The sequence below is a fragment of the Arvicanthis niloticus genome, chromosome 25 (assembly GCF_011762505.2).
Source record: "Arvicanthis niloticus isolate mArvNil1 chromosome 25, mArvNil1.pat.X, whole genome shotgun sequence".
Lineage (NCBI taxonomy): Eukaryota > Metazoa > Chordata > Mammalia > Rodentia > Muridae > Arvicanthis > Arvicanthis niloticus.
This window is the reverse complement of record NC_133433.1, coordinates 30,513,764-30,540,896: the sequence shown is the minus strand read 5'-3', so window position 1 is coordinate 30,540,896 and position 27,133 is coordinate 30,513,764. Positions and strand designations below refer to the sequence as shown.

Sequence of the window (27,133 nt, the reverse complement as noted above, 5' to 3'; positions counted from 1 at the left end):
ACAACATTGAATTGGGGCTGGCTTACAGGTTCAGAGGTTCAGTCCATTATCACCAAGGTGGGAAAATGGCAGCATCCAGGCAGGCATGGTTCAGGAGTTACTAAGAGTTCTACATCTTCATCTGAAGGCAGCTAGAATACTGGCTCCCACGTGATTAGGAGGAGGGTTTCATTGCCCACCCCCACAGTGACACACTTCCTCCAACAAGGCCATACCTCCTAATAGTGCCACTCCCTGGGCCAAGTATAAGCACAAGGTTTACACATGAGGATCTGTAGCTGGGCAAAAGAGAGGTAGTAGGGCTGGAGATCCTGGGCTTAGGGTCTCTAGAGAGACCATGAGGAGAGGAGGAAAAGAAGGAAGAAGTCGCCATGGGGTAAGTGGATCCTGAATGCATGGCCATGAGGGTCAGACTGATAAAGTAGGAACGGCCCAGGCAGAACATGGCTAATGATATTTATGGGGATCTTGACAGGGAAGTAGACAAAATCACATGGATAGTTGATATCTGTGCGGCCCTAGTGCTTAAAGGTTTATTATAAAGATTTTGTGTCTTTTATTTGGGAACTAAAGGATCAAAGGTGGGGTAAAACCTCCAAACAATATTTCCTGCAACACCAGTCACTAGGTTTGACCACCTCACACTGCATGAATTAATAATAGCAATAACTCTGAAGGACATCCACTTAATATCCAATAAGAAGGACTACAGCTCTAGAGCTTGGTGGAAACACACCCTCATAGTCAATGCAAATATTGTACAGTAATAGGGATCAAAATGTGGTCCTGACTAACAGTCTCAGCACCAGTGGGGTACTGACTAGACTTGCAAATTCCGGGGACAGCCCTATCCCACCCCCTCAATCCAGCCAGAACTCTAGAGTAAAAGCAGAGCCCAGCAATTTCCGTTTTAGTAAACTCCAAATTTCAATAAAATGAACATTCAGAGTAGACAGACACTCAGTGTGATTACACTGTAACTGAATTAAATAATCATGTTTATGGCGACTAGTTTTAATTTCATTTGTTGTTGCTGTTGCTGTTGGCTCAAGTGCCCCAGGCTGACCTGGGCTCTAGCTGAGGATGGCCCTAATTCCTAATCTTCCTGTCGCCCCCTCCTGAGTGCTGCTGGGATTACAGACGCGCAGTGCCATGTAGTCAAACTCTGCAGGCAAAAACCTCTCCGTTTTAATTACCCCGGTTGTTTCCAGCGCTGACTGCATTTTTAAAAAATTATCCACGCCTACCAGCCAGAAGCTACTCTACCCAAAAGGCCAGGGAATTTAGCAGGTTCCAGCCAATCGGAAGCCAAGTTCGAGGCACTAGCCCATCCTAGCGATACGATTGGCTGACTTCCACGCCCATCGCGAGCCAATCGGCGCAAGGCGCCAGCTGAGTGAGTACGCGCGTTTTCTGTTTAACATGGCGGAGGCGGGCTCCTCAGTTAGCGTGCGAAGCAATGCGGGCCGAGAAAATGCGGATTCTCCAGAGAAGGAGGCGGCGGAAGACGACGCGGGGCTGCTCCAGTGCCTGATGCAGCAGGAGACCCCGACAGAGGAGAAGAACGCGGAGCTTGTGGCCGAGGCGGAGGCCGTGGCTGCGGGCTGGATGCTCGACTTCCTCTGCCTGTCGCTGTGCCGAGCCTTCCGCGACGGCCGCTCCGAGGACTTTCACCGGACTCGTGACAGCGCCGAGGGTGAGTGCGGGCCGCCGGGGCCGGCGGTGCGTCGCGGTCCGAGACCTGCTTTTCTGCACACACCCGGGCGGGATCACAGGCGTGAGGCCGCGGCTTCGCCCAGATCACCCGAAACCAGCCGCTTCCTGTTTACTGGGAGTCCTCGCCCCGCCCTCACGCCTTCCGTGTCCCTCAACAGTACTACGGAAAAACCTGTCGGGCTTCATAGAAGGATAAAGGATAAAACGGGTTAAATGTTTTTTTTTTTTTTTTTTTTTAAAAAAAAAAAAGGAGGATGAGGTTAGAAGGCAGCCTGCCCAGTTGCTACCGCCTCCTTCTAGATCCAAGCTATAGCAGATAAATATAGAAAAAAAATTAAGAAAGGGTGGGATGCGGGTGCCGAGGGAGGTAGCACAGCTTATCAAAATGCTTATCGTGCAAGCTAGGAAACCGGCGTTTGAGCCCCAAAACCTATACAAAAGAAGCGTAATGCTCGTATACGTACAGCACTGAGAAGACAGGTAGGTGGATAGGGTTCCCTGACCCCTGGCCTAACCTAATTCGGCAAGCTTTAGGCAGTGGAAGGTCAAAAACAAAGGCCTGGGAGGAAGGGGTGTTAAGAGCACTAACTTTTGCTTCTTAACACATGGCAAAGTCTTAAACTCCAGGGGATCTAATGCCTTGGCAGACACTGTATACATATGTTATACAGACAGACGTACAGGCAAAATACCCATATTCATAAAATAAAAGTAAATCAGTCTTTTGTTTAAATGTTTAAAAAGTTTGACAGTGCCTGAAAATGAGACCCCGGTTTGTCCTCTGGCCTGTGTGTGGATGATAGAGGTCCAGGAAGATGGCTGACTTACCAGTGCATATATGCAGTGCCAACTGCATCTTTGTGTTCAAATATTTAAGAAATAAATGTTTTAAAGTTGATTACGCATATACTGTTTACAAAAATACAAAGAATTTCATGGTATAAATTTCGAAGTAGTGATTTGATCCGTTTTATAATTTAGATGTGAATCCAGGTACTACTTGTAAAAATAATTTTTGAGTATCCGTTTCACATTTGAGTTACATTTTGTAAGAACAGTAATATTACAAACCTTTTTTCCCCCTGAGTTTTAAAAAATAGACTAGAATCTACAGTTGTAAATTTATGATCAGTTTTTGTTGAGTATTATATTAGGGTTTCTCTAGAGTAACAACTGTTTAAGAATCCAGTAATTGTTCAGTCTATGATGCCTGATGTCTGCAGTATATGCCAGTATCCTAAAGAGGTAGCCTTCACTGTCCGTGAAGGAATGGACTTGTTATTGAGAGTGGGAGGAAGCTTGGGAAAGTGGAGGGCATCCCTTGTCCATGTTGGTTATATAGGCTTCCACCAGAAAATGTGGCCCAAAGATCTGAATTAAAGGTTTGCCCCCCACTTTAAATTCCCAAGCAGAAGCAGATCTCCCCACTTCATATGATCCAGGTAAGAAAAAAAAAAAAAACCTCCCAGGTTTGCCCAGCTGTTTTTAGGTTTTAACTAATGCCAGATGCAGTCAAGCTGAGACCCAAGAGTAACCATCACCAGGTGTTTATAATCTAGTACTTAACACAGTATTGTGTCTACACAATAGGTATACTAGTTTGTGATAATATTTTAATAAAAGTTTTTAAAATTTTTTTAGCTATTATTCATGGACTACCCAGTCTTACAGCTTACCAATTGAAAACTGTATATATATGTCAGTTTTTGACAAGAGTTGCAGCAGGAAAGTCCCTTGGTAAGTATAAATTTTTATCTTATATTGAGAAATTTTTTAACTTATTTATAAATATAACACATGGAAAACTGATAAATATGTTTTCCTGTTTTAGGGGTTGAGAGAGAAAGTTTGCCTACCTGCATCTGTCATACACATAAGCATATCTAAAGCAAGCAAATATAATTTTATCTTTCTAGAACAAGACTCTCAAACTTTACCCTGCTTCAGATTTTGTTTTAAAGGGCATCTTACAACAGTAGAGTCGTTCTGCCTCACTGTGAGTTTAGCTCCCAGATGATTCAGATGTAGTGGGAGGACTACATTTTATAGACTCCTGGACATTCAGTATTTTCTTATATCACTTAGTGATGACAGCTATCATATATACACTGTTTACTGGCAGCTATTTAAACTTGATGCCAGTCCTTATGCAAAAAAAAAAAACAAAAAAAAAAAAAAAACAAAACCATGGTTGTTAGCTGTAATCTGTCTCCCTTATTTTCATGGTTTATTTTAGATTGTAATGAACAACTGTATTTTATCAATCATGACTCATATTCACAACATGGTCATTTAATGAGCCATTTTGTAAAAATAATTCCGTTGGTTTTTATAATACTCAAAATTCTTTCCCAGCCATGCTTGTTGGTGAGCAGTACTGACATGAAACTGCTTACTTATAAAACTATATTATTTGAACTCCCAGAATATTAGTACCATGCTAAACCGTACCTGGGCCATGTAACCCGCTTTATTAGGAGCTTGTCTGACATTATTCCTGGAGAGATTATCATCCTCCCCACAGTGTGGAACCCATGGCAAACCAGAGTAGGACTGAGTTATTTACAGGGTCATGGATAACTCCAAGGCAGCTGCATGATCAACAACTCACACCAGCATGAATGGGCAACTCAGCAAAGCTGTCTCCTTGGCGCTTTCTGGATAACTTGAGTCTTCTGAGTTGTTTATTTCCTCAGTCTTGGTACACTTCCCTCTAGAATAGAATGTTGGAATTAGGAAAAAAACTACTACACACGAGAGCTACAGTAGATGCAGAAGAGATGGCTATAGTAGGTCAGGGCCTGTGGCTGAAAAAGATAACATGCTGATGTGTTCACAACTGGAAAATTGAAGACCATAACTTACAGTATTAGAGTTAATTGGATAGTTTTGTAAATCAGAATATTCTAACTGCCTGGCAATGCTTTACATATATAGTTACTCCTTATATCTTAAGTTGAGGCAACTTGAAAAGGGGAGGGGGGAGCAGTTTACTTGGACAGTTTTACAGAAACAGATTGCAGAGAGAACAAGCTAGACACAGGTGAAGAGAAAATGAGCCAGAGAATGAGAGGGAGCCGAGAAGAGGTACCGCATATTGCCAAAGTTAGCATGAGGCCACGCAGAGAAATTCAGTCAGAAGCAGGACTGGAACCAGTCACTTGGAGAGTTTGAGTCAGAACAGCTGAGTTCAACAAAGCCAAGAGTTCGGAAAGAACTAGAAAGGGTGAGTGTATTCAGCAGTAAGCTTCTGAGATGCCATTTATGTCTGGCTAATGAAGATCTGTAACAGTATACCTCTGTTTTATCTTCCACCTCAGCTTTCCCACACATTGTCTTTCTATCCTGTGTGCTTTTCTTGGTTATTTTCTCACTATCCTTTTTTGTTATTTTCTTAACAGCTCTTTACTTCATGTATGCAGACTAAGTGTTCTACTTCTAAACTCCATCCCTAGGCCATATTCAGAAGCTTAAAGAGTTTCCAGGGGTATCTAGTCATCCATATGTTTGAAATTTTCTGAATAACCCTTAAGTAGAACAAGCATAGAGAACCACTGGCGTAATAACATATTTCTAGGAAAGTACCAGTTGTCAGCATTGTATCATGGATATTTGAATTCTACATGAACAGGAATTGGTTTTAGTTAGTTAGTTAGTTAGTTAGTTTTAAGAGTCTCACCCAGGCTGGGCTTGAATTGTTGGTAATGCTCCTGCCTCAGCCTCTGAAGTGCTGGGAGTATAGACTTGAGTCACCATATATGGTGGTTTCTCCTTGTGTTTGTATCCTAAGTACTTAGCATAACTCAGATGATAAATGAGTAATTTTTTTTTTTAATTTGAAAGATTGGAAATGCCGAGCAGTGGTGGCGCACGCCTTTAATCCCAGCACTTGGGAGGCAGAGGCAGGCGGATTTCTGAGTTCGAGGACAGCCTGGTCTACAGAGTGAGTTCCAGGACAGCCAGGGCTACACAGAGAAACCCTGTCTCAAAAAAACCAAAAAAAAAAAAAAAAAAAGAGAGAGAGAGAGAGAGAGAGAGAGAGAAAGAAAGAAAGATTGGAAATGCCCAAAGAGGCCGACAGAAAATAAAACATTTTGAAATAGCTATGTAGATGTGCTGTTTAGTGTATGAAATTGTACCCAGCTTGAAATTTCTCTTAAATATATTTATTTACTATACATTGAAATGAACCAAAACTGCTCTGAAACTAGAGCTTTAGAGGAATATAGGTAGTTAGTAGTTCCTGCCCTCAAAATGTAAAATACAATTGTATGATCAAATAAGAGTATTTTTGCCTTCAGGATACCTAAAATGATAGCTAGCCATGGTAGTACATGCCTGTGTTCCTAGTACTCTGGAGGCCAAGACAGGAAGAACAAGCTTGAATTCACCCTGGATTATGTAGCAAGACCTTGTCTTAAAAATCTATAAATTAATAAGTTAGTAAATTAATTTAAAAATGGTTTTGGTTTGTTTTATTGTTTGTTTGTTTTTCTTTGCCAGGCAGTAGTGGCTCACACCTCTAACGCCAGCACTCAGAGGGCTGAGACAGGCGGATCTCTGAACTCAAGCCCAGCATAGACTGTATAGTGTATAGTGTCCCAGGACAGTCAGGGCTTTGAAGAGAACCTGTCTCCAAAGAAAAAAGAAGTTTCTGACTTTTATAATTTGAGTGTTTATTTGTTTGTTTGTTTGTTTGTTTGTTTTATTTTAGTGAACAAATTAACCTAAAAAAATCATTTCCCTAAACTGTTCTGTATGAAAACTGTCTGGAATGTAGTGTATGCTGGATAAAAATAATTGAATAGAATGAACTTCTTAAGGTTCCACTTAGCTCTCAGTTAACTTACTTCTCTGTTTTAAAGATGCACAGTTTGAAGTTGATGAGCGGATTACCCCCTTGGAATCAGCCCTGATGGTTTGGGACTCAATTGAAAAGGAACATGATAGACTGCATGCGGAAATAAAGAACTTAATTAAAATTCAGGTATAAGTATTTTGTGCTTATTGCTTTGCTAGAATATTGTATCAATTATGTTTCACGTTGGTGAGACAAAATACCTAACAAGAAGCAACTTGAGAGGTTGTAGGGATGTCTCAGTGCCTATGAGCATTTCTGCTCTTTCAGAGGACCTGAGTTTAGTTCCCAGCACCCACACTATGAGTTCACAACAACCTGTAACTCCAGCTCCCTCTTCTGGTCTCTGCAGGCAGCTGCACCCAAGTAGACACATACACAGAGATTTATGCATATAGAGAGCAAAAATCTGAAGACATGAAAAAAGTAATGAGAAGAAGAGTTTGTTCTAGCCTGTAGTTTGGGAAGGTGCAGTCCATGTGGGTGGGGAAGGTATAGCTAGCTGTAGGAGTGTGAAGTGGATGGTCATCTCGTGTCCTCGGTCAGGAGGAGGGAGATGAATGGGAGTGTTCATTTCTTCCTTTGTGTTCAACCCATGACATAACCCTTGCCCTGCTGATGTTCAGGCTGGTCCTCACTTCTCAGTTAAACCATTCTGGAAAAAAGTTTCTAAGTCAGGTGAACTTGAAAATTAATAGTAACTGTCACAAGTATGAAAACATCCAAAATAAAAGTAACCTGTTAAGAGTTGTGCTGTGAACCTTGTGAAAATCTTAGTGAATCTTTTCTTTAAAACTTAGCATTGCCCTCAGTTCATAGTCTTCACGTGAGCACCAGGCCCAGAACTTATGTTTTATATTTGGACATATGCAACCTCCATGGTACAGGAAACACTACAGCTATTTAAAGACGAGCAAGCACACTTTAAAATGAGGGATTCCTGCTCTTCTTCTTTCCCTATAGACTGTAAATATGAGGTGGGGGTGGGAGATAACAGGTACTTTGGCTTGTTTATTGTAGGATTGATGGTGGTTCTGGGGATTCAACCCAGGGCCTCACATGTGGTGCATGGATTTTTATAAATAAAAGTATGCAGGAATTTTAACCAAGCTAAGACAGTTTTAACAGACTGCTTAAGAATAAGAAACAAAAACAAAAAAAAAATAGAATCAGTATTGCAGTCAAAGCAGATATGTTCTTAGTTCAATAAATGTTTACTCAGCCTTAGATATTTTGTTATTGTTGTTAAGTTGTACAAGAGAGAGAAACCCAAGAATATTTCCTACTTTCCCCAATGTGGTGATTGTCAGGTGAAATTAGAACCTGGAGACAAGAGACATTGGATAGAAAAATGACTGCTTCTTATACAAATTCAGCTTAGAACAAAGACTTTTCATATTTTCACAATCTCTGGGTCTCTGAGGAATGCTGACTTTGTTTATTACACTTGTAGACATTGAGACGGTGACAGTAGCATTTAGTGTGTTTCTGCTCTTTCCACACTGTTGTATGAGTTTGACATCAGTTCTGTGGAGCGCGGGTGTACTGTCTCTAATGGAAATGAACAGCAAGATCAGTAGTCTTTCCAGATAATAAATTGACTTATAATTTATTAATTCCTGCTTTGGGATGCTAAACATGTAAATGTACACAGAACTAGTGATAATTTTTTACACTTTTTAAGACAATTATTTCATCACTGAAAAATGACTATATATTTATCAAATAAAATGCATAAAAATGTTTTTAATGAAGTCTTTCAGACTTAATTTTATGCACTTAGTCAAATAATGGTTGAATATTTTAAAAAACAACCTAAGGTTTGTATGTGTTGTCTTTAAGGCTGTAGCTGTTTGTATGGAAATTGGCAGCTTTAAGGAAGCAGAAGAAGTTTTTGAAAGAATATTTGGTGATCCAGAATCTCACACGGTAATTATTTATATTAAAACAATAGAATTAATTTTATAACTTTATATGGGTTGAGGAAAGGAAAGCTTGACCTAACTCTGTATATTAAAAAGATAATTTTAACATTAATCAGTACAAAGATTTAATATTTTAGCTACCCTCTTTAATATCAAGTCTTTATATTTTCAGTATGTCCAACTTGATAGTCAACAAATTTTGCGGGCTCAGAAGCTACATAGAGGGCTGGTGGCTGCCACATTAGACAGCATATAGAGTGGCCTAACTTTCTTATTTGTTTGTTTATATTGCTGTATTGTTGAGATAAAGTCTGGTTCAATATCCAACACTAACTTCAAAACTCAAGATTGTTTTGCCTGAACCACTACAGTACTAGGATTGTAGACATGTACTAGTAGGTCTGTCCCCATTTTCTGTACTTTTTCCCTTTTTCTTTCCCTTTCCTTTTCTTTCTTTGAGATAGAATCTCAAGACTGTGTCACCACACCCAGCTTGGAGTTTGTTATATGATCATTTGCAGTTTGTGTCTGTGTATGTTAATTCAGTCAATAGGCCTCAAGTTATTAAAATAGTTTTAAAAAACACTGTTTAAAAAAAATAGTGTTAACTGGGGTAAATTAAGCATCTTCAAACCTATAGATGAAAATAATGCATCCTAAGTATGTAAGTAGGTATGTTTGCACCAGGGAACACAGTTATGTGAGGAGCCCCTACATCAGGAAACAACCTAGCTCAGAAAGTAGCTCTATGGTAGCACTCTAAGATTTGCCTAACATATACAAGCCCTAGATTTGATCCTTGGCACCATCAAAAAGAAAGATCAGCCCGGAATGGTATAGTGCATGCCTGTAATCCAGCACATAGGGGTCGGGGAGCCTTGGGGCTAATATCCTTAATTGGAGACTACTTTGACTATAGTAAGATTTTTTTTTTTCTCAAAACCTAGAACTTCATCAAATCTTTCAATCACTTGAGAAAATGCCTTTCTTCTCCAGGGTAACTACAAACCAGAGTCTACCACTACAGATTTGTTTTATAATGGTGTCATGCCAGGTATACTTTGAAGTAGAATTCCTGGGTGATTGGCTAGACATACTCATTTGTGGTACTTACTTGCTGTTCACTTTTCAAGTAAGATTCATTGAATTTTAGTAGGCACAGCCAGTACTTTTTCAAAAGAGTTAACAACACTTGCTCTGTAGCCCTTCCTTGTGGTTTTCATTTCAGCTTTCCTGGCAAATGTATAGTTCCAATATACTTGGTTTAATTTGCCTGAAAACTATTAAAGATGGAATGCCATTTGATATTTTAGTAGATAGAGTTGAGGGGGATTCAGCTTAATTAATAACTGACTTAGCCTAATTTAGTAGGGTATAGTTGAGGTAAGGCGTTATCTGATTTGACCCTTCTCTAAGGCTATAATTCCCCCTGAAATTTCAGCTGAGAGCCAGATGATTTTGTTGAATTTCCTACCCATATATTTTCTTAGTATTAGTAGATTAATGAAAACTCTACTCTCCTTCTGTCTCATAAGAGGAAATTTATGGCCAATAAATATTAAGCACTTAAAGTATTCAGACTCTCTAATATTGGCATAATCAGTGGGGCTTTACCAACTCACTCATTGAACTATTTGCCATACTCTCGGACCGGCAGCAATTTCCATTGATTTGGACATCACCAGTTGGCTCAAAGGCCAGCACGGTGCTTAGGCACCTCCATATCTTCCTTTCTGGAATATAAATTGATGAGTTAGAGAGTCTTAGCAAACTATGCACGCACACATCCCAGCAAATCTCATTTCTAGGTAAGAGTCTTAGAATGACTTTTTATGTTTGCTCTACATTTCTAAAAGCTGTGAAACTTTAAAGAGAAAACCCAGGTCTTACTGAGACAATTAGTTTAAGATCAAGCTTACAGGTTCTTTTCAAGTTCTATAGTATTTACTGCTTGTCCAGCATTCAGACAACTACTATTGAAGAAAAATTTACATTGAGCACAAAAAATATTAAGAGAAAATGTTTGAGCATTGCAGTAATAGCAGATAAACTAAGTTCTTCAAGCAGCTAAATGAACAAATGATGGTTGATCAGTGTACCAGACAGTGGTACCAATAACTTTCTACATGTTAACATAAGTAATTGCCAAGAATATAGAACTAAGGAAAATATAGCAAATTTCAGGGCGGGGGGGGGGGGGGACCACTCTCACACAAATGGTACCATTTGTACAGAATCAAACCCACAAGACTTCAGGGACAGTGAAGTGAAGAGCTTTCTATGCAGAAGCATGAGGACCTGAGTTCAGATTCCCGACACCCACATAAACATCAGACACTGTGACAGAAACCTGTAATTCCAGTGTTGGTGATGCATGCGGAGATCAGCACACATACATGCACCCAAAATGGATAAATAAAATTAAAACTGTGGTAAATAGTACTATTTCTTGCTTATAGACATATAAATATACAAGTATAAAGAAATTTACTTTTGGGAAGGTGGCAGGACTGGAAATGGAGCCCAAGGCAGTGTTTAGACTCCACTGTTTCTGACAAACTAAACATTCCTTCAGCCCGAAGGAGTTTATGAAGATAGTAAATTCTGAATTTTGAATAGTAGTTATGGGTGAGCACAAAGAGTGGGATCAGATTACAGGCATAGACAGGCTTTAGCCATATTGGTAGTGCTTTGTTTTTAAAGAATTATGTTTATAATCTCTGTTTCTTCCTATGTGTCTGGAACAAAATGTAGACGCATTAAAAAAAGAAGACAATACATGGGTCTTTTAAAGCAGAATTATAACTCTTAATTGTATCTCTATTAGTTTATTATTACAAAATAATTGTTTTCAATCAAATATATTTATAGGAAATAAAATTTGTGTTTTATATCAATACATTTCTGTTCTTTAGCATTTAGAAAGAAAATTACGTAAGATAATCTCTCAGAAAGATGTGTTCCACTCCGTTTTTCAACACTTCAGCTATAACTACATGATGGAGAAAATTCAGAGTTATGTGGACTGTGTGTTAAATGAGAAATCATCAACTTTCCTAATAAAGGTACACATGCTATCTCAAGGAGAAATTGTTATAACAGAGTACTTAACAGAGAGGCTTAAAATCTAATCCAAATTTTAAGTTAGTGGGTTGTTAAAGTGGCTATCTTCATTAATTTGAAGTGATTTTACTTCAAAATAATTAGGTGCGTACATAAATAAGTACACATGTGGGCGTGTGCTGGCAGAGGCCAGAAAAGAACGTCACATTCCTTGTTCCAGTTGTAAGCCACCTGAGCAAGAAAAACTTTTCACTGCTAAGCCATGTCTCCAGCCACTAAAATTTTATTTTAAATTGCCTAGAGAACATTTTATTTATCATATATATTTGCAGGAGAAAAAACTTTCATAATGCTTACAAGCCAAGCAATAATAATGGAGTTGCAAGTATGGTCATAATCGTGAAAATAATTTGGTACCTTCTGTTGACCTGTGAACAGATAATTTTGCTGCTACATCAAAGACTGTGTTGCAAATGCCTAATTCATTCTTTTTTTCCCCTTCCCCTTCATAATCAACCTTTTTAAGGCAGCAACAAAAGTAGTGGAAAATGAGAAAGCAAGGACACTAGCTTCTAAGGATAAACCAGATGCTACCAGCACTGGAACAGAAACTGAAGTTCATTTGAGTAAAGAGAAAAGGTTTGTATACTCTTGATGTTTAGTTTGTTTTAGGAATATTATGTCTTTAACATAAATGATGCTACTAAGCCATTATTAAAAGTAATAATTGAGTAATTGATATGATCTCTAATTAATATGATTGATTGTTTGAATATTGGAAATACTATAGTGTTATTTCGTGACTTACACGAATTATGTTAAACAAATGTAGGGAGTGAGAAGATGTCAGTTTAATGTGTATAAATTTATTTACTAATTTTAGTGAAGGTGTGCTTAGGAAATGAGGTTGGAATTAGAAACCTGGTTCATTTGCTTCTTATTTGAGCTCAGATCTCACTAAATTATTTTAGTATATTAAGATAATTGTTCTCCATATTTTCAAGCATATGATGCACCACTAAAAAAAACAGTAGTTGGCCTCAATGCGGCAGGAAGTGCACTAATTAGTCCAGTCTGTTGTAAGGCGGGGTCAATCTTGGGTTGTCTGAAAATGTCACGCATTTTCAAGGCTAGTTTTGCTTTTGGGCTTTGTTTGTTTGAACAGCATCCTTACCTGGGAGTTGTGCTTGTTTGGTTTTGCTTTATTCTTTAGAACGGCTTTTTATGTAACTGCAGCTGGCCTTAATCACACATTCACTATCACCGCGGCAGACTTTAAACAGATCCTCATCCCCCTGCCTCCACTACCTTAGTGCTCCTTCATAAGTTATGCCACCACACACAGCTAGGGAGTAGAAGGAGTGTCAGAGAGCAACCTGTGGGAGTTGCCTCTCTCTGTTTTGTGTCAGAGATGGAATTTAGGTAGTCAAACTTGGCAGTAAACCTCAGCCATCTCTCAGGACACTAAGGGTAAAATTTTATCTTCTGTCTTTCAAGCTAACCCTATTGAAGAAGATAAACTTTGACCATGAAGATTCTTTATTGTTTTGAATTGTATTTATTATTTGTTGTGTATGTGAGTGCATGCTTATGTGTAAGTAAGTGAGTGTGTGAGGTTAGAGGGTGTTAAGTAGTTGGTTGCTTCCTTCGAGGATGGGTTCTGGGAAGTGAAATGAAATCATCAGATTTCAGAGTAAGTGCTTTTACCCACTGAGCCATCTTGTTAACTCAAGATTTCTTCTGTTTAACCCATGACAGATTCTTTTTGTTGTTAGACAATTAACTGAAGGCTAGGTGGTTAGAACCTTGTGATCTCTGAATGAATGGATTTGGTAACCCATATAATACTTAAAGTTCCAAGGATGCTATCTGAACTATATTTAAAGGTAGGAGTTGAACCAAAGTTAGATAAACACTCTTCATTGTAACCCCTTAGGACTAGGGATCAGTTGTCTTAGAGCCCTCCCGGCTTTTGTTTCTTTGTACCCAAGGACAGTTGGCTCCTCATTCATCTCAAAGGGTATATTGAAGTCCTGTTTTGTCATTAACAGGCAACCCATTTTGAGAATTAAGTATCTCATTTTGATTTCATTAGTTTTGTTTGAAGCCATCTTGCCCAGTGTAATAGTGCTATATAATAGAATTAAAACATAGACCATGATTCTTGGAGCTAATCAGTACATTTCCTGTGTTCTCTTCTTACAGAGCACCACTCGTGTTTGAGAGGCTCTCCTAGATACAGACACAGTACAGAGTGTAAAGTAGAACCCTCAACTTCTCATCTGCTGCTTTATACTATGGCTCTCCTTGTCTTTATACATACAACTATCTTTCCATCCCTGAAATACTTCTGATGATTTCTATCCAAAATTATAATATGCTTTGTACCATGCAAATACATCCTTAAAGTAAGGTCTAGGATTGGCTTCTGCAAAAGTAAATGTTTAGATTCTTCACACCTTAAAACTTTTAGTTCATAGTACTAGAGATTGAACTCGGGACAGGACATAAATCATACTTTCTGTTATTGAAAATAGATTTTTTAGTACAATATATTCTGATTATGGTTTCACCATCCCTGCTCCTCCTAGTTCTTCCCCACCTCCCCTCCCATCTGGATCCACATCTTTTGCATCACATTAGAAAACAAACTGGCATCTAAGAAATAATAATAAAATGGGATGAATCAGAAACAAACAAATATGACAAAACAAACAAACAAAAGTACAGGAAACATATATAGGTGCAAAGACACATGTTCCCACACTAAAGAATCCAAAAAACCCCAAACCAGAAATCATGATGTATACCCAAAGGTCCTGTAAGATAGAAAAGGCAAAAAACACATCAATTTAACATGAGAAAGAACCTCCAAAGATGCTGTTGAATTCATTTTGTGTTGGGCTATCTGCTACTACCCTTCTAAGTGGTTTCTTAGTGATGGGCCATGTGTTTACTTCCCCTCCCAGTACCAGGACTCTCTGTGGTACAGGCGCTGCGCATGCTGCCATAGGTCTGTGAATTTATATGTGCACCAGTCTAGTTTTCTAGAAAGCCTTGATTCCTTGGTGTCCTTCATCCTTTCTGACTCTTAATACTCTTTTCATCCTCTCTTCCACATAGTTCTCTGATCCCTAAGGAGAGGGATTTGATGGGAGACGTCCCTTTTAAGGATGAGTGTTGTAAGGCCTTTCACAGTATAACGTCAGGCTGTGAATCTCTGTATTTGTTCTCATCTGCTACAGCAGGAAACTTCTTATGCTGGCTGAGAGAGACACGGATCTAGGAGTATAGCAGAATGTTATTAGTCATTTTGTTGTTACGTTCCTTTAGGGGAACAGTAGTATTTGGTTCCCCGAGGTCCCAGCCTCAGCCTAAAGGAGGTTCTGAGGAAGAGGTGTCTAGGAGCAGCGAAAACAACTAGAAGTCAAATCATGGGGTACATGGTGACGGGCTGTGTTATACTTAAGACAACTTTCTTTGGAGATTACCAGATAGCTCAGATCAAGGCCTAGTTTTATTTACATATCAATTCAGCAATTTACTCCAGGTCCCCTTTGATTATCCCACCAATTAGTATTCCATGAACCCAGCCCCCTGACTCTTAGAAAAACAACCACCAAGCACATTTTTTTTAAAGATTGCAAATGAATTCAGAGATCTGCCGGCCTTTATGAGCACAGACAATAAGCTAGCTGGGTGGGATGCTCTGAAATAGCCATTTCTACCACTCCTGGGTCTAACTTAGCTCTGTCCCAGGCTGATCTTGAATTCAGGAATCTGCTTGCCTTTGTATCTGCCTACCATTGTATCACAGTGTGTCTGCCTCTGTTCTTTTAGATCTGTGAAGCTCCTTATATGATTCATACTGCATCCTTATTTTGCATAATTGAGAAATTATATATTCTTGAACCATGTTTTCATAGTTCTTTCCCATAGCATTAAGGGCTGTCCTGAAGACCTCAGCATTTGCCAGTTTGCTGAGACATTGGCCACACCCTTGCCTCCCAGACTCCTGCTGTCTTTTATTATCATGGAGTCATTAACCTTGGCAGAGAGGACACTCCTCAAAGGAGGAACATGAAAGTATGTATACAAACAAGCCTTATGCCCACAGCAGCCATGGAGCCCCATGTCCTGCTGGCTCTATTCCATGGGCAGAAACCATGTGACGCTCTCCCTTGCATGGCCAAGCCAGACTCAGCACTGGACTATCTAATTTCAGGTTCTTTGCCCCCTAAGCAGCACTGGGTATGGATTCCATTTCATGGAGTGGGCCTTAATTCAAAGCAGTTGATTAGTCACTCCCACAAGGTTTGAGCCACTATTGCACCAGTGGATCTTGCAGGAAGGTCACTCTTATAGTCTGAAGGGTTTGTAGTTGGGTTTGTCTTTACCTTCTTTGGTAGTATGCAGAATACATTCCAGTACCATGAACACTAATTAATAGAGGTGAAGACTTTAGGAAGTCGTCAGCATGATTTCTTCATGTTCAATGAGGTGTGTGTGTGTTGTCTTCAAGATTAGGACCTATTGTCAGTTTACTTTGGCAACAGCTCAATTAGACATAACCCATTCCCAGACTAGAAGTTTCGTTTGGTGACAAGAGATGTTCACTTGGGGCTTTGACTTGCCTGTTATTTGACTATTTCATTTAGATAATCTTCATGAATGTATGTATTAATAGAAAGCTAGTACTGTATGAGGTTTTCATATGTCTCCTCAAAATGGCTCTTAGTTTTAGCTTTCCCTCTCCGTATTTCCTCCCTGCCTCCCTCTCTTCCTCCCTCATCCCATTCCAGTTCCCCTGCCTTGTCCATCCATGACTGTCTATTCTATTTCCATTTCCTAGGAAGAAATCCCTTCCCACTACTAGTCCCTTACTGTCTACCTAACCTTTATGCTAATATGGACTATAGCTTCCTTATCAACAGCTGTCATCCACATATAAGTGAAAACATATATTTGTCTTTTGAGGTCTGAATTACCTCATTCAGGTTGCCTTTTTTTTTTTTTTTTTTTTTTCTTCTTCATCTATTTACCTGACAGTTTGTGGTGGTTTTTTTGTTTTGTTTTGTTAACAGATGAGTAGTATTTTGACCAGGCTATTTGCTGTATTTATAGCCTTCCCAACCTTCATTTCAGAGACATCCCAGTTATGAGCTGACATTTGCATTATTGTAGTGCTTGGATTCATGCAATTCTTATTTTATTTAATGACCACAAGCACAAAAGTGGTAATGTATCAGAGGATGTCCTTAAAGTTCAGTCTGCCTACTTTCACTTCTCAAGTTCCAGAATCACAGGGAGACACTGCTTTCCACAGCTTGTCAGAACAATAGTCTGTGTCTTTGAAATTGTATGGAAAGAAAACATTTCCAAGGGAAGCATGATGGACGGCCCACACCTGCAGTCCCAGCACTGGGGAGACTAGAGCAAGAGAGACAAGGTTCAGAGCTAACCTAGCTACATATAATACAAACCACAGCACACAACCCATAATTCATTGCTAGACTATAGATAAGTTATCAATATTGGAGTTCAGATAGCCAGAAGTTTTAGTAGTTTTGTTTTGAGACAAGGTTTCACTAGGTAGCCCTGGTTGGCTTGAAATTTGCTATATAGACCAGCCTGGTCTCAAACTCACAGAGATCCTGAGTGCTAGAATTAAAGGCTGTGTGTGCCCAGCTGGTTAAGATCTTTATATATGGGGTGTGGTTTAGTTTGTAAAGTACTAGACTATCTTGAATACTGCCCTAGATTTGATTCCCAACACAGCATAAAACCTAAAATGGTAACATACACCTAAAACCCTAGCACTTGGGAGGTGGAAACACTATTAGAAGTTTAAGGTCTGTTTTGGCTATATAGCAAGCTTGAAGCCAGCATGGCTTCAGCCTTGGCCCTGTCTCAAGAATTTAAAAAAAAAAAATGATAAATATATATATATATATTTCGGTAGATGCAAGAGCAAATGTGATTTCAGAAAAGCAAAACAGGCTCATTGGAGGATGGAGTTGACCATGGTCTTGCTGTGTTTCTGAATGCTATTTTAGTGCCAGCAAAGGAGATTTTTTTTTTTTTTTAAGTTCAGTTGGAAATGTAATGGTTCATAGCTTTTATACTAGGACCTGGGAGACTAAAGCAGGAGAGACATGAGTTTGATTTTTGCCTGGATTACATAAGACCTCATCTCACTTCCCACACACCACCACAATCTCCCAACAGTTCAATTTGAGACTGTTTAGAAAGAGAAGGAAAGAAAGTTGGACCATTAAATTATATACATGAAGCACATGTGGTTTTTCATTTATCAGTTGTACTCCAGTAAAGCTGACAAAAGACACTCTGACATAGGAGTTCTCTAAAGGAAACATGGTAAATGCTTGATTGTAGCATTAACTCGTGTTTGGGGAAGTTTGACTTGTACCTCATAAACACATCCGAGCAGAGATTGGCTGCCTTTTAATGGACTGCATAGGTCTTCCATGCTTCCATCCAGAGAGGTTTCTGGTGGATTAAAAGATGTCTTGACTGTGCTTCCCCCATATAAAGTTTCATTTGTATATATTCTTAGATTTTTTTTTTCTTTTAAAGTGTTAATGGCCAACAGTCTACAGAAACTGAATCCTTAGTGGATACAGTATCCTCAGTAAGGTAAAGTATGATATTTGTCTTTGTTCTTAAAAATCACTGATAATAGCAATTTGTGTACATTTAAATATAATTAGCATGTAAGTAGTATGTTTTAGAGGTAGCTTAGAGTCCTGTTTAGCTCAACAGGTATTCTAGACCCTGAAATGTCTTGAAATTTTTGTCTAGAAAGACTTTAATATGGGACCTAGGATCATTTTACATTGTGTCTATTAGACTAACAAGGAGCCATGAGTTTGCTCTGGTATTAAATAAAGATTTACTGCTAGAACAGGAAAGGCCTGGAAGCTGCAGTTTTTGATGAGTATCCCATATTCCAATTATACAGTTATTAGAAGATTTTCTTATGTACTATAAATGCTGTAAGAAACAACCTTAAGATGTCCAAAAACCAGAAAGTCTTTGTAAAGGACTGCAGAAATAGCTCAGTTGGGTTGCTGGCTGGGTATGGGGATGTGGAAGGGGTTGCTGGATAGGACTTTAGAATCCAAGATGTTATGTGATTTGTCCATAAAATCACTATATTAGCTTTTATACACCTGAGAAGGCCGGGGAACAGGGTCTCAGTGTGTAGTCCTGGCTATCTGGAACTTACTGTGTAGGCCATGCTGGCTTCAAACTTGCATTGATTGTCCTGCCTCAGCCTCTCAGTGCTAAGATTACAGGCATGCACCACTATGCCTGACTTGAAATTATTCTTAATCATACCTCTTAGGTGTAAACAAGATAGATGAATGATGGGAAGTTCTTGGGAAGATGGTAATTGGCAGTGAAGAATGGTAGAAGGTGATATGGCTGAGATGTCTGTGGAAGTAGGCATGGAAGTCACTGGGAAGTAAAAACTACTGGAGTTGCTGCTAGAGCTTAGGGGTAGAGCCCTTGCTTGTGCAAGGAGGACCTGGGTTCAGTCTCCGGCACTGTACAAACCAACCATGGGAAGACCCATCATTGGAACACTGTGACTTTTGGGGCTAAAACGTAAGCTTTCTTTTGAAAAGGTCAGAAGAAGAGGAATGCTGTCCTAAGGTAGAACTGGCATAGAGTCAGGGAATAGACAAAGGTGAAGAGTTTGAGAATAGCATTATAAACAATACAATAGAGTATTTTAGGAGCGAGGAAAGGTAAGAAAGAATTTGCTAGTTGTAGAGTATTTTTGTGGCTAAAAGTATAGCTACAATGTGTATATATTAGATGGGGTAACATACCTACCTAAGTTCAAGCACATTGATTTTTAGGTTCTATTTTTGCATCTTATAAAATAGAATAATGCAGGGCTGAAAAGAAAACTGAACGGCTGAGAGAGAGCACTGGCTGCTCTTTCAGAGGATCCAGATTCAATTCCCAGCTACCACATGGCAGCTCACACTTGTCTAACTCCAGTTGCCGGGGATCTGACATGGTCACACAGACAGACATTCAGGCAAAACACAAATGAACATAAAATAAAAATAAATTATAAAAGAAGATTAGGATAATGTTAGCTTTGCAGGACTGTTAAAGAAACATGCCACATTCATTATTAACAGCATATAGCCTTACCTTTAAAAAAAAGTCTTTGAATCTATAAAGTAAGGGATCTAATATTAGATAAAGAAATTTTGAAAATTCTGCAGAAAATGATTTAGAAGCCATGGGAAAGAAGAAAAATAAATGTGTGTGGTTTGAGGAGTGTTTGGGAGTTCTTCTGGTTTGGTTTGGTTTGGTTTGGTTTGGTTTCGTTTCTCCCTCAATCTATTTGCAAAATCTTGATCTCTGAGTAGATGAGCTGTAGAAAGATAAAACACATGGAAGTTTGACAATAGAATTATTAAAAATGAACATGGGTCACTAAGGAGACGGGCCAGTGTAGAAGATTTTATAGCAAAGATGAAAACAGATCATTTCCCACTATCTCTTCACTAGTCTCTGGAGTCAGTCACGAGCTCTCACATTTTATTTAGGTCTCACAAGAACTTATCTCAGTTGAACCACAGAAGTAGTCAACCAGATTTCAGTAGGAACGAAGCAAGAAGAGGAACTCTTAAATGTGAGTACTATTCCTGTAGCTGAGAGGGATGCACTAGCTGTCTTCCTTTCCACCACAGCACTGCAGCAAAGCACCTCAGAAGCCCAGAGGCCGGCTTTAGAAGGCTAGCTGCTTTCGATAGTCCTGTCTGATTTGTTGGCGTGTGTTTGGCACTGTTTTTTTCTGCTCAGCTGTACTCGGCAACTTTAGACTTTGGAGTGATAAATGCAATCACAGTTCGTTATTCACATTGACTAAGTGAATTCTCAATCAGTACTTAGGTATTCTTGATCTTCCGTAACTTTTTTTTTTATCAACTAATAATACACAGTCTGATTTTATGTTTGTTTCTATTTAAAGACACTGTGGTGTTGGCTCATTAATATTGACTGGTTGCCAGCATCAGTATACTGTGTGTCTGAATAAAATAATAAGTAACTCTTTAATGTTGCCCCCTGATCTCCATAAGTACACAGCATATGCCCACACGTAAATAAATGAGTGTAATTTTTTAAATTTGAATAAGGAATATGAAGTGCTTTGAAAATTGGTTATACTTGTGTCTGCAAATATACATTTAAACTTTAGAGTATTAGACGATTTAAGCAAAAATCTGTCCCCAAAAGCCAATCTTCTGCTTCTCCCAGTTACCTGTTGTTACTGGCTTCCCAACATAAATTAGAATCCTTTTGTTCAGTTCCAAGTCTGGCAGTGTGGTCTAGTCTTATCTCACACTTAGGATTCTCTTATTTAGCCTCCTGGCTTCTGGAGTTATTGTGTGTGGCTCCATGCCTAGTTCTTCTGTTTTATGTAATCGAGGCTTGTAGCATGGATTTCTTGATATAAAATTCTGCCTTGATGAGTCAGATTTATTCTATGAATCCTTCCATCAGCCTTCCTGTTTCCTTGCATCTTTATTTTCTTTACTATTTTGTCTGAATTTTTTTTTAAGTCTATAATTTCTAAATTTCTTAAACACTGAAGACTATCTACTTTCTGTTTTTTTCTGTAAAGCTTTTTGTCTAAGTATAATACCCTTTAGAAATACTTTTTGGTCACAGCTTCGCAAACAAGCTGAATCTTCATTTGCTCCAGTGGAGAATCTGACGTTAACACGACTTTCCCCTGATATATGAGTTGCTTTTCTCCCTTACATGGCCAGGTCTTCCCAGGATACGCACGTAATGCTGGACAGCCCTCCTGATTACTGCTTTGGTTTTGGATTTCCATTTAATTAAAGTGATTTTTCACTTTTTAGACTTTCCTGAACTTACGGACTATTTGTACTTACATATTTAATTTCCAAATAATTGAAGGATATTCCAAATATCTTTCTATTACTGATTTCCACATTAATTCTGTTGTGGTCTGAGAATAGTTTGTAGACAAAAAAAGAGACCTGTATCCTAAGCTGGCCATGAACGTGCAGCAATCTATTCTCCTGCAGTGGCCTCCCAAGTGCCAGTCGTCAGAGGACAAACTTTCAGGAGTGTTTTCTCCTTCTACCAGAAATTGAACTCTTGACAACCAGGCTGCCCACTGAGAACTTTTACTTGCTGAGTCCCTTAAAGGACTTTGTAATGGTTTTTCCTACCGTTGGTCTGTTATGGTGATTGTTGTTGATGCATACCTGAGAAGAATATGTATTCTTTAAAAAAAAAAAAAAAAAAAACCATTTAATAAAAGTTGTCACAGGTCAAATTATTCATAGTGCCTCTTTGATGTTCTAGTTCTTCTTTCCTACCTATATGTTCTAAAAGTTGCTGAGAAACAGGCATTGAAATCCCAAGCTATAATTACGAGTTTGTCTATATTAGCTCCCCTCCCAGTTCTAGCCCTATTTAAACACTTTTTTCCACTACTAAGATTTTGTTTATAGGTAGTGTGTTATTTTCCTGACTAGAGTCCAGCCAGTATAATTATCAGATTTCTAATGTTTGGGTCTCAGTGCATTCCTATAACGTTGTTATATCCCAGTTACTATAGCTTTGTATGGTCTAAGTGTAGTCGCATTGATTTCAAGTCCCATAGCCAGTGCAGTGGACCCAGGTAAATGCTTTCAAGGCAGCAAGCTGTAGCCTAGTGTTTAATACTTTCTGGAAAAGCTATAAAATATTACAGTAGCAAGTAAGCCAATGCAATCCCAGGAGCTGGCCGGTGGAGTCCTGTTGTGACTATTTAATCTATTCATCTATTTAATTGCTTAGCTATGAGTAGCTTTGGAAACTGCAGTGTGAAGAGATGAATGAGCTTTGTGAGAATTACAGGGACCATGTAGACTGCTAGAATCTTGTCAAGTTATATAAAATTCTAATTGAAAGTTTTACTGTAAATTATAACTAGCTCATGACGATCAAAAGGAACAATTATGTCTTATGAATAAAAAGTTACCTCTTTAGCATGTAACATTTGCTTATAAATTCATGTTTTTAATTTACATTTTATGATATTGAATTCAGCGTTGGAGTTACTCACTAGGCATGGTGGTGCACACCATTAATCCAGTACTTGGAAAGCAGAAACAGGGAGAGTTCTATGAGTGAGTCTGAGGTCAGTCTGATCTACAGAGTGAGTTCCACCATCCTAAACTACATAGTGAGATGCTGTTGCAAACAAAAACAAAGTAAAGTAAGGGAAGGGTTATTATTGGATCAAGTACCCCCCAGCACTGTCATAGAAAAGATTCAGTGACCCTGTACAGAAGTACTTTTGCCTACTTATGCAGGTGAGATGATGCTTACAGATTTGAAGGGAAAAGAATTTAACATAAAGAGTTCATTTTCTTAGAATAACTAAAGTAAATAGAATTTTATGGCAATTTTTGGAAACTCTTTTCCCTAATATGAAACAGTTACTTAATACAATCCCAAGTACAACATTACATGGACTTAATGTTAGTGTTTTTATTCATAGGTGGAATAACAACAGAAAGAAACAGAAGAACCAGTGGAAGTAAAAAATTATGTGTTTCAAAGAATCAGCCAGACACTAGTGAAAAACATGGGCGGCGCAAGAAAAAACAGGTACTTTTCACTATATGTGAATAACATTTATAAACATTAAAGTAAGCGTTTATACTCAAGTTTTCCTGGTAGGGCTAACTTAAATAAGATTTCTAAGCACTTGAAAACCACACACAAAATAGAAAATAATACCTTGATCATTTTTGTTGTCATTTTGGGTTTTTGTTGTTGTTTTGAGACAAGGATTCTCTTTGTAGCCCTGGGTGTCCTGGAATTCACTCTGTAGACCAGGCTGGCCTCGAACTCAAAGATCCATGTGTTTCTTCCTCCCAAGTGCTGGGATTAAAGGCATGTGCCACCACTGCCTGGCTTTGGTTAGTTTTTTTTTTTTTTTTTTTTTTTTTTTTTAATTCTGGTCAGCTTCAGTGTTTACATTGTTTCTCTCACTTAAGAATACTATTCTTCGGGGCTGGAGAGATGGCTCAGTGGTTAAGAGCACTGACTGCTCTCCCAGAGGTCCTGAGTTCAATTCCCAGCAACCACATGGTGGCTCACAACCATCTGTAATGGAGATCTGATGCCCTCTTCTGGTGTGTCTGAAGACAACAACAGTGTACTCACATGAAATAAATAAATAAATCTTTAAAAAAAAAATACTATTCTTCCAGTATCTGAAACTGTTGATGTACTCTATCTGATTTCCTAACTCTTGACAACAGATCAATAAATCTAGTTGTTGTTGGTTTACTGTATCTGGGACATTTTTCTTATTCAATTTAAGATGTGTTGGGTTTTTTTCCCCAACCTGTTTGCGATTGGATCATTGCAAATGTAAGAGCTTTTGGTGTGTGTGTGTGTATATTAAACAGAAGTACTTGGGCCTACCTCATTAAAATTTGTAGAGCCTTTTATACACTTATTCCATTGAGGGAAAAAGTAAATGCCTTTGAGAAGTAAACCCCTCACACACACAAAGATTACATAGTGTGAATTATTATAACAAGCTTTTTCTCTTACTATAACTTATGTCATTTTGGAGACACAAAGCAGAAGATACAGGCTAATGATAGCTCATACAAACCTCCAACGATTGTGGCTGTAATCAGTGTCTCTGGTATTTAGTCATCTGTAAAACAGCTTTAATATCCTATTTGTCTTCAGGCTGCTCTGAGTTCTTTTTAACACCAGGACTTTCTAATATGAATCTTACCTTTTTTTTTCAATTGTATTAAAATACACATAATGTGAAATTTATCATCTTGAGTTTTTTTTAAAACTTACTATTTTTATATCTATTTCTGGAGTAGGGCTGTGTGAGTAAAGTGCTTACAAGTGTCAGGTTCCTGGGAGCTGGTGACACAAGCAGTTGTGAGCCGCCCACCGCAGTTCTGGGAGTCAAACTCAGGTCCTTTCCTTTGCAAGAGCAGAATGCAGTCTTAACTACCAAGCTCTCTCCACCACCCCTTAATCATTGTTAAGTGTGCAGTGTTGTGTTTTCCTACCATCACAGTCTGTCCACATCTTTCAAAGCAAACTCTAGACCCATTAAAATAATTCTTCCTTTCTGTTTTCTCTTCCATGCCTGGTGACTGCCATTTTTACTGCCTGTCTCAGAGTTTGACAATTCAGGGAACCTCATTATCAATGAAATTATACAGTACTTATGTCATTTTTTTTAACCTAAGATTTATTTATTTATGTGAGTGTTTACTACAAATGTACCAGGTGCCAAAAAGGTCAAAAGAGGGCATTGGATCCCCTAGAACTTGAGTTACAGATAGTTGTACATTACCATGAAGATGCTGGGAACTGAGCCCAGGTCTTGTGGAAGGGCAACAGTGCTTTTGACCACTGGGCCGTCATTCCAGCCCCAGTACTTGTCCTCTCAAATCTGTTATCTCACTTAGCATAATATTCTTAAGGCTTCAGTATGTTGTTAGAATTTCCCTTTTAAGGATAAATAATATTCCCTACATATTATATGCTGCAAATTCATTCATTGATTGAATGATTGCTTTTTCATCTTACTGTTGTGGATAATACAGCTGTGTTAGTGTACAAGTAGTGTGTTAGACTCAAATTCTTCATCATCCAAAAAAGAAATAATTAGTTGGTCACCTATACCAAATATTAAATGTTAGTACTTTCTCCATGCAAAGTATTAGATTTTATTTAGGTTTTTGTTTTTCAGCATTTTATCCCAACTTAATTGTACATTTTAATTAGTAATAGTTGGGTTTTTGAAAGTCTGTCTTACAGAAGGCTTGTACTTTCTGTGTGTGTGTGTGTGTGTGTGTGTGTGTGTGTGTGTGTGTGTGTGTGTGTGTGTGCCTCCCCCATCGCAGGTACACAGAGTTTTTACTGAGGTTATGAGTGAAGGACTATACAGTTATGAGTTCTATTTAGAAATGTAGAGTAATCTTAAGATTTTTTTTCCTTTTTTTTTTTTTTTTTTTTTTTGGTTTTTCAAGACAGGGTTTCAGGCTGGCCTCGAACTCAGAAATCCACCTGTCTCTGCCTCCCAAGTGCTGGGATCAAAGGCGTGCACCACCACTGCCCGGCGATTCTTAAGATACTATAATGAAAGTCAGACTGTTACTTTATAGACATCCCATTGTAGATGGCTGGGATTCTGTAAAACTACCCTAAAATGTTTACATGGTATGTGTGTATGTGTTCATATACACAAAAATATATTTTAGAAAATCATTTTATTTTTAAGAAACTAATCATTGTTCTGATTTTTTAAAAGATATACTCTCTTTAAAGTATGTTTCTTTGGCCGGGCAGTGGTGGTGCACACCTTTAATCCCAGCACTTGGGAGACAGGTGGTTCTGAGTTCGAGGTCAGCCTGGTCTACAGAGTGAGTTCCAGGACAGCCAGGGCTACACAGAGAAACCCTGGGGCGGTGGGGGAGGGAAAAAAAAGAATGTTTTTTTTTTTTTTTATAACTTTTACGTTCTTTTAACAGACATGGCTTTGGGAAGAAGACAGAAGTTTGAAGTGTGGTGTGAAGAAATTTGGAGAAGGAAATTGGGCTAAAATACTATCCCATTATAAGTTCAACAACCGAACAAGTGTCATGTTAAAAGATAGGTGGAGAACGATGAAGAGACTGAGACTGATTAGCTGAGACACTGAAGGCTGGATGGGTTTGTTTCAGCTTAATGAAAGGACATTTAAATGCTTGGATCACTACATTTTGTTACAACTTCCTGGTCAGTAACGATAAGGCGTGTGCGTGCATGCGTGTGTGCGTGTGTGTGTGTGTGTGTGTGTGTGTGTGTGTGTGTGTGTGTGTGTGTCAGTCAGAGAGAGACAGGATTGTGTTATAGGAAATTTGTGCTGAAAAAGTATATGCCATCATTTTTTTCTATAAGAATCTTTATTTTTGTAAAATATAGATACATTGAACCCTACCAAATTCAGTGCCCCATCCCATGTTCCGTTTTAATATGGAAGTGCCTGATGAGATAAAAAGTATTTATGACTAGTTACTGTTTGCTCTATTCCATGTCTGTAAACTAACCTAACAAAATACCACCTAGAGATTTTTTTTTAAAGAATTAAAGTGGAATAATCCTTTGATGTGACTTTGCTGCTCGATTTATGGCTAATGTACTACTTACTAAAGATTTATTACTAGAAAGATGTTCAGCCCATAAGTTCTAACAAGCCTCGATTGACATCTCTCAATAGTTTCATTTAAAGGAAGTTGAATTTTCACTAAAAATTTATTCATTACAATATTTAGTCAAAGATGAATAATTAGCATTTGAGTTTTATGTGCTGTATTTAAGAAGTGAAAGTAAGTCTCAGCCTATTGAAATATTTACAAGAGACTCAGCATTGTGTGTTTCCTTCAAAGTGCATTGCTTTCCTGCTTGCTTGAATTTGCTGCCTTATATACATAATAAACAGAAGCATTAATTGCTGTATGTTTTCTGA

At 38.4% G+C, this 27,133-nt stretch overlaps 1 protein-coding gene across 1 annotated transcript; it reads left to right on the top strand.

Annotated features, from left to right (window-relative positions):
* The first annotated feature begins 1,380 nt into the window (after positions 1-1,380).
* Positions 1,381-27,133, top strand: Terf1 (telomeric repeat binding factor 1). The gene is made up of 10 exons (XM_076924321.1): positions 1,381-1,696; positions 3,358-3,453; positions 6,582-6,703; positions 8,417-8,503; positions 11,415-11,564; positions 12,089-12,201; positions 18,160-18,219; positions 20,157-20,242; positions 23,135-23,244; positions 26,157-27,133. Exons 1-10 carry the CDS (start codon positions 1,423-1,425, stop codon positions 26,316-26,318), a joined length of 1,260 nt encoding a protein of 419 aa, XP_076780436.1. The 5' UTR covers positions 1,381-1,422; the 3' UTR covers positions 26,319-27,133.

Excerpts from the sequence above, each read along its gene's own strand:
- Terf1 (XM_076924321.1), top strand. The coding sequence starts at position 1,423 with ATGGCGGAGGCGGGCTCCTCAGTTAGCGTGCGAAGCAATGCGGGCCGA. Across the intron at positions 1,697-3,357 it reads GACTCGTGACAGCGCCGAGG|CTATTATTCATGGACTACCC; the intron begins GTGAGTGCGGGC and ends AAATTTTTTTAG. Across the intron at positions 6,704-8,416 it reads AGAACTTAATTAAAATTCAG|GCTGTAGCTGTTTGTATGGA; the intron begins GTATAAGTATTT and ends GTTGTCTTTAAG.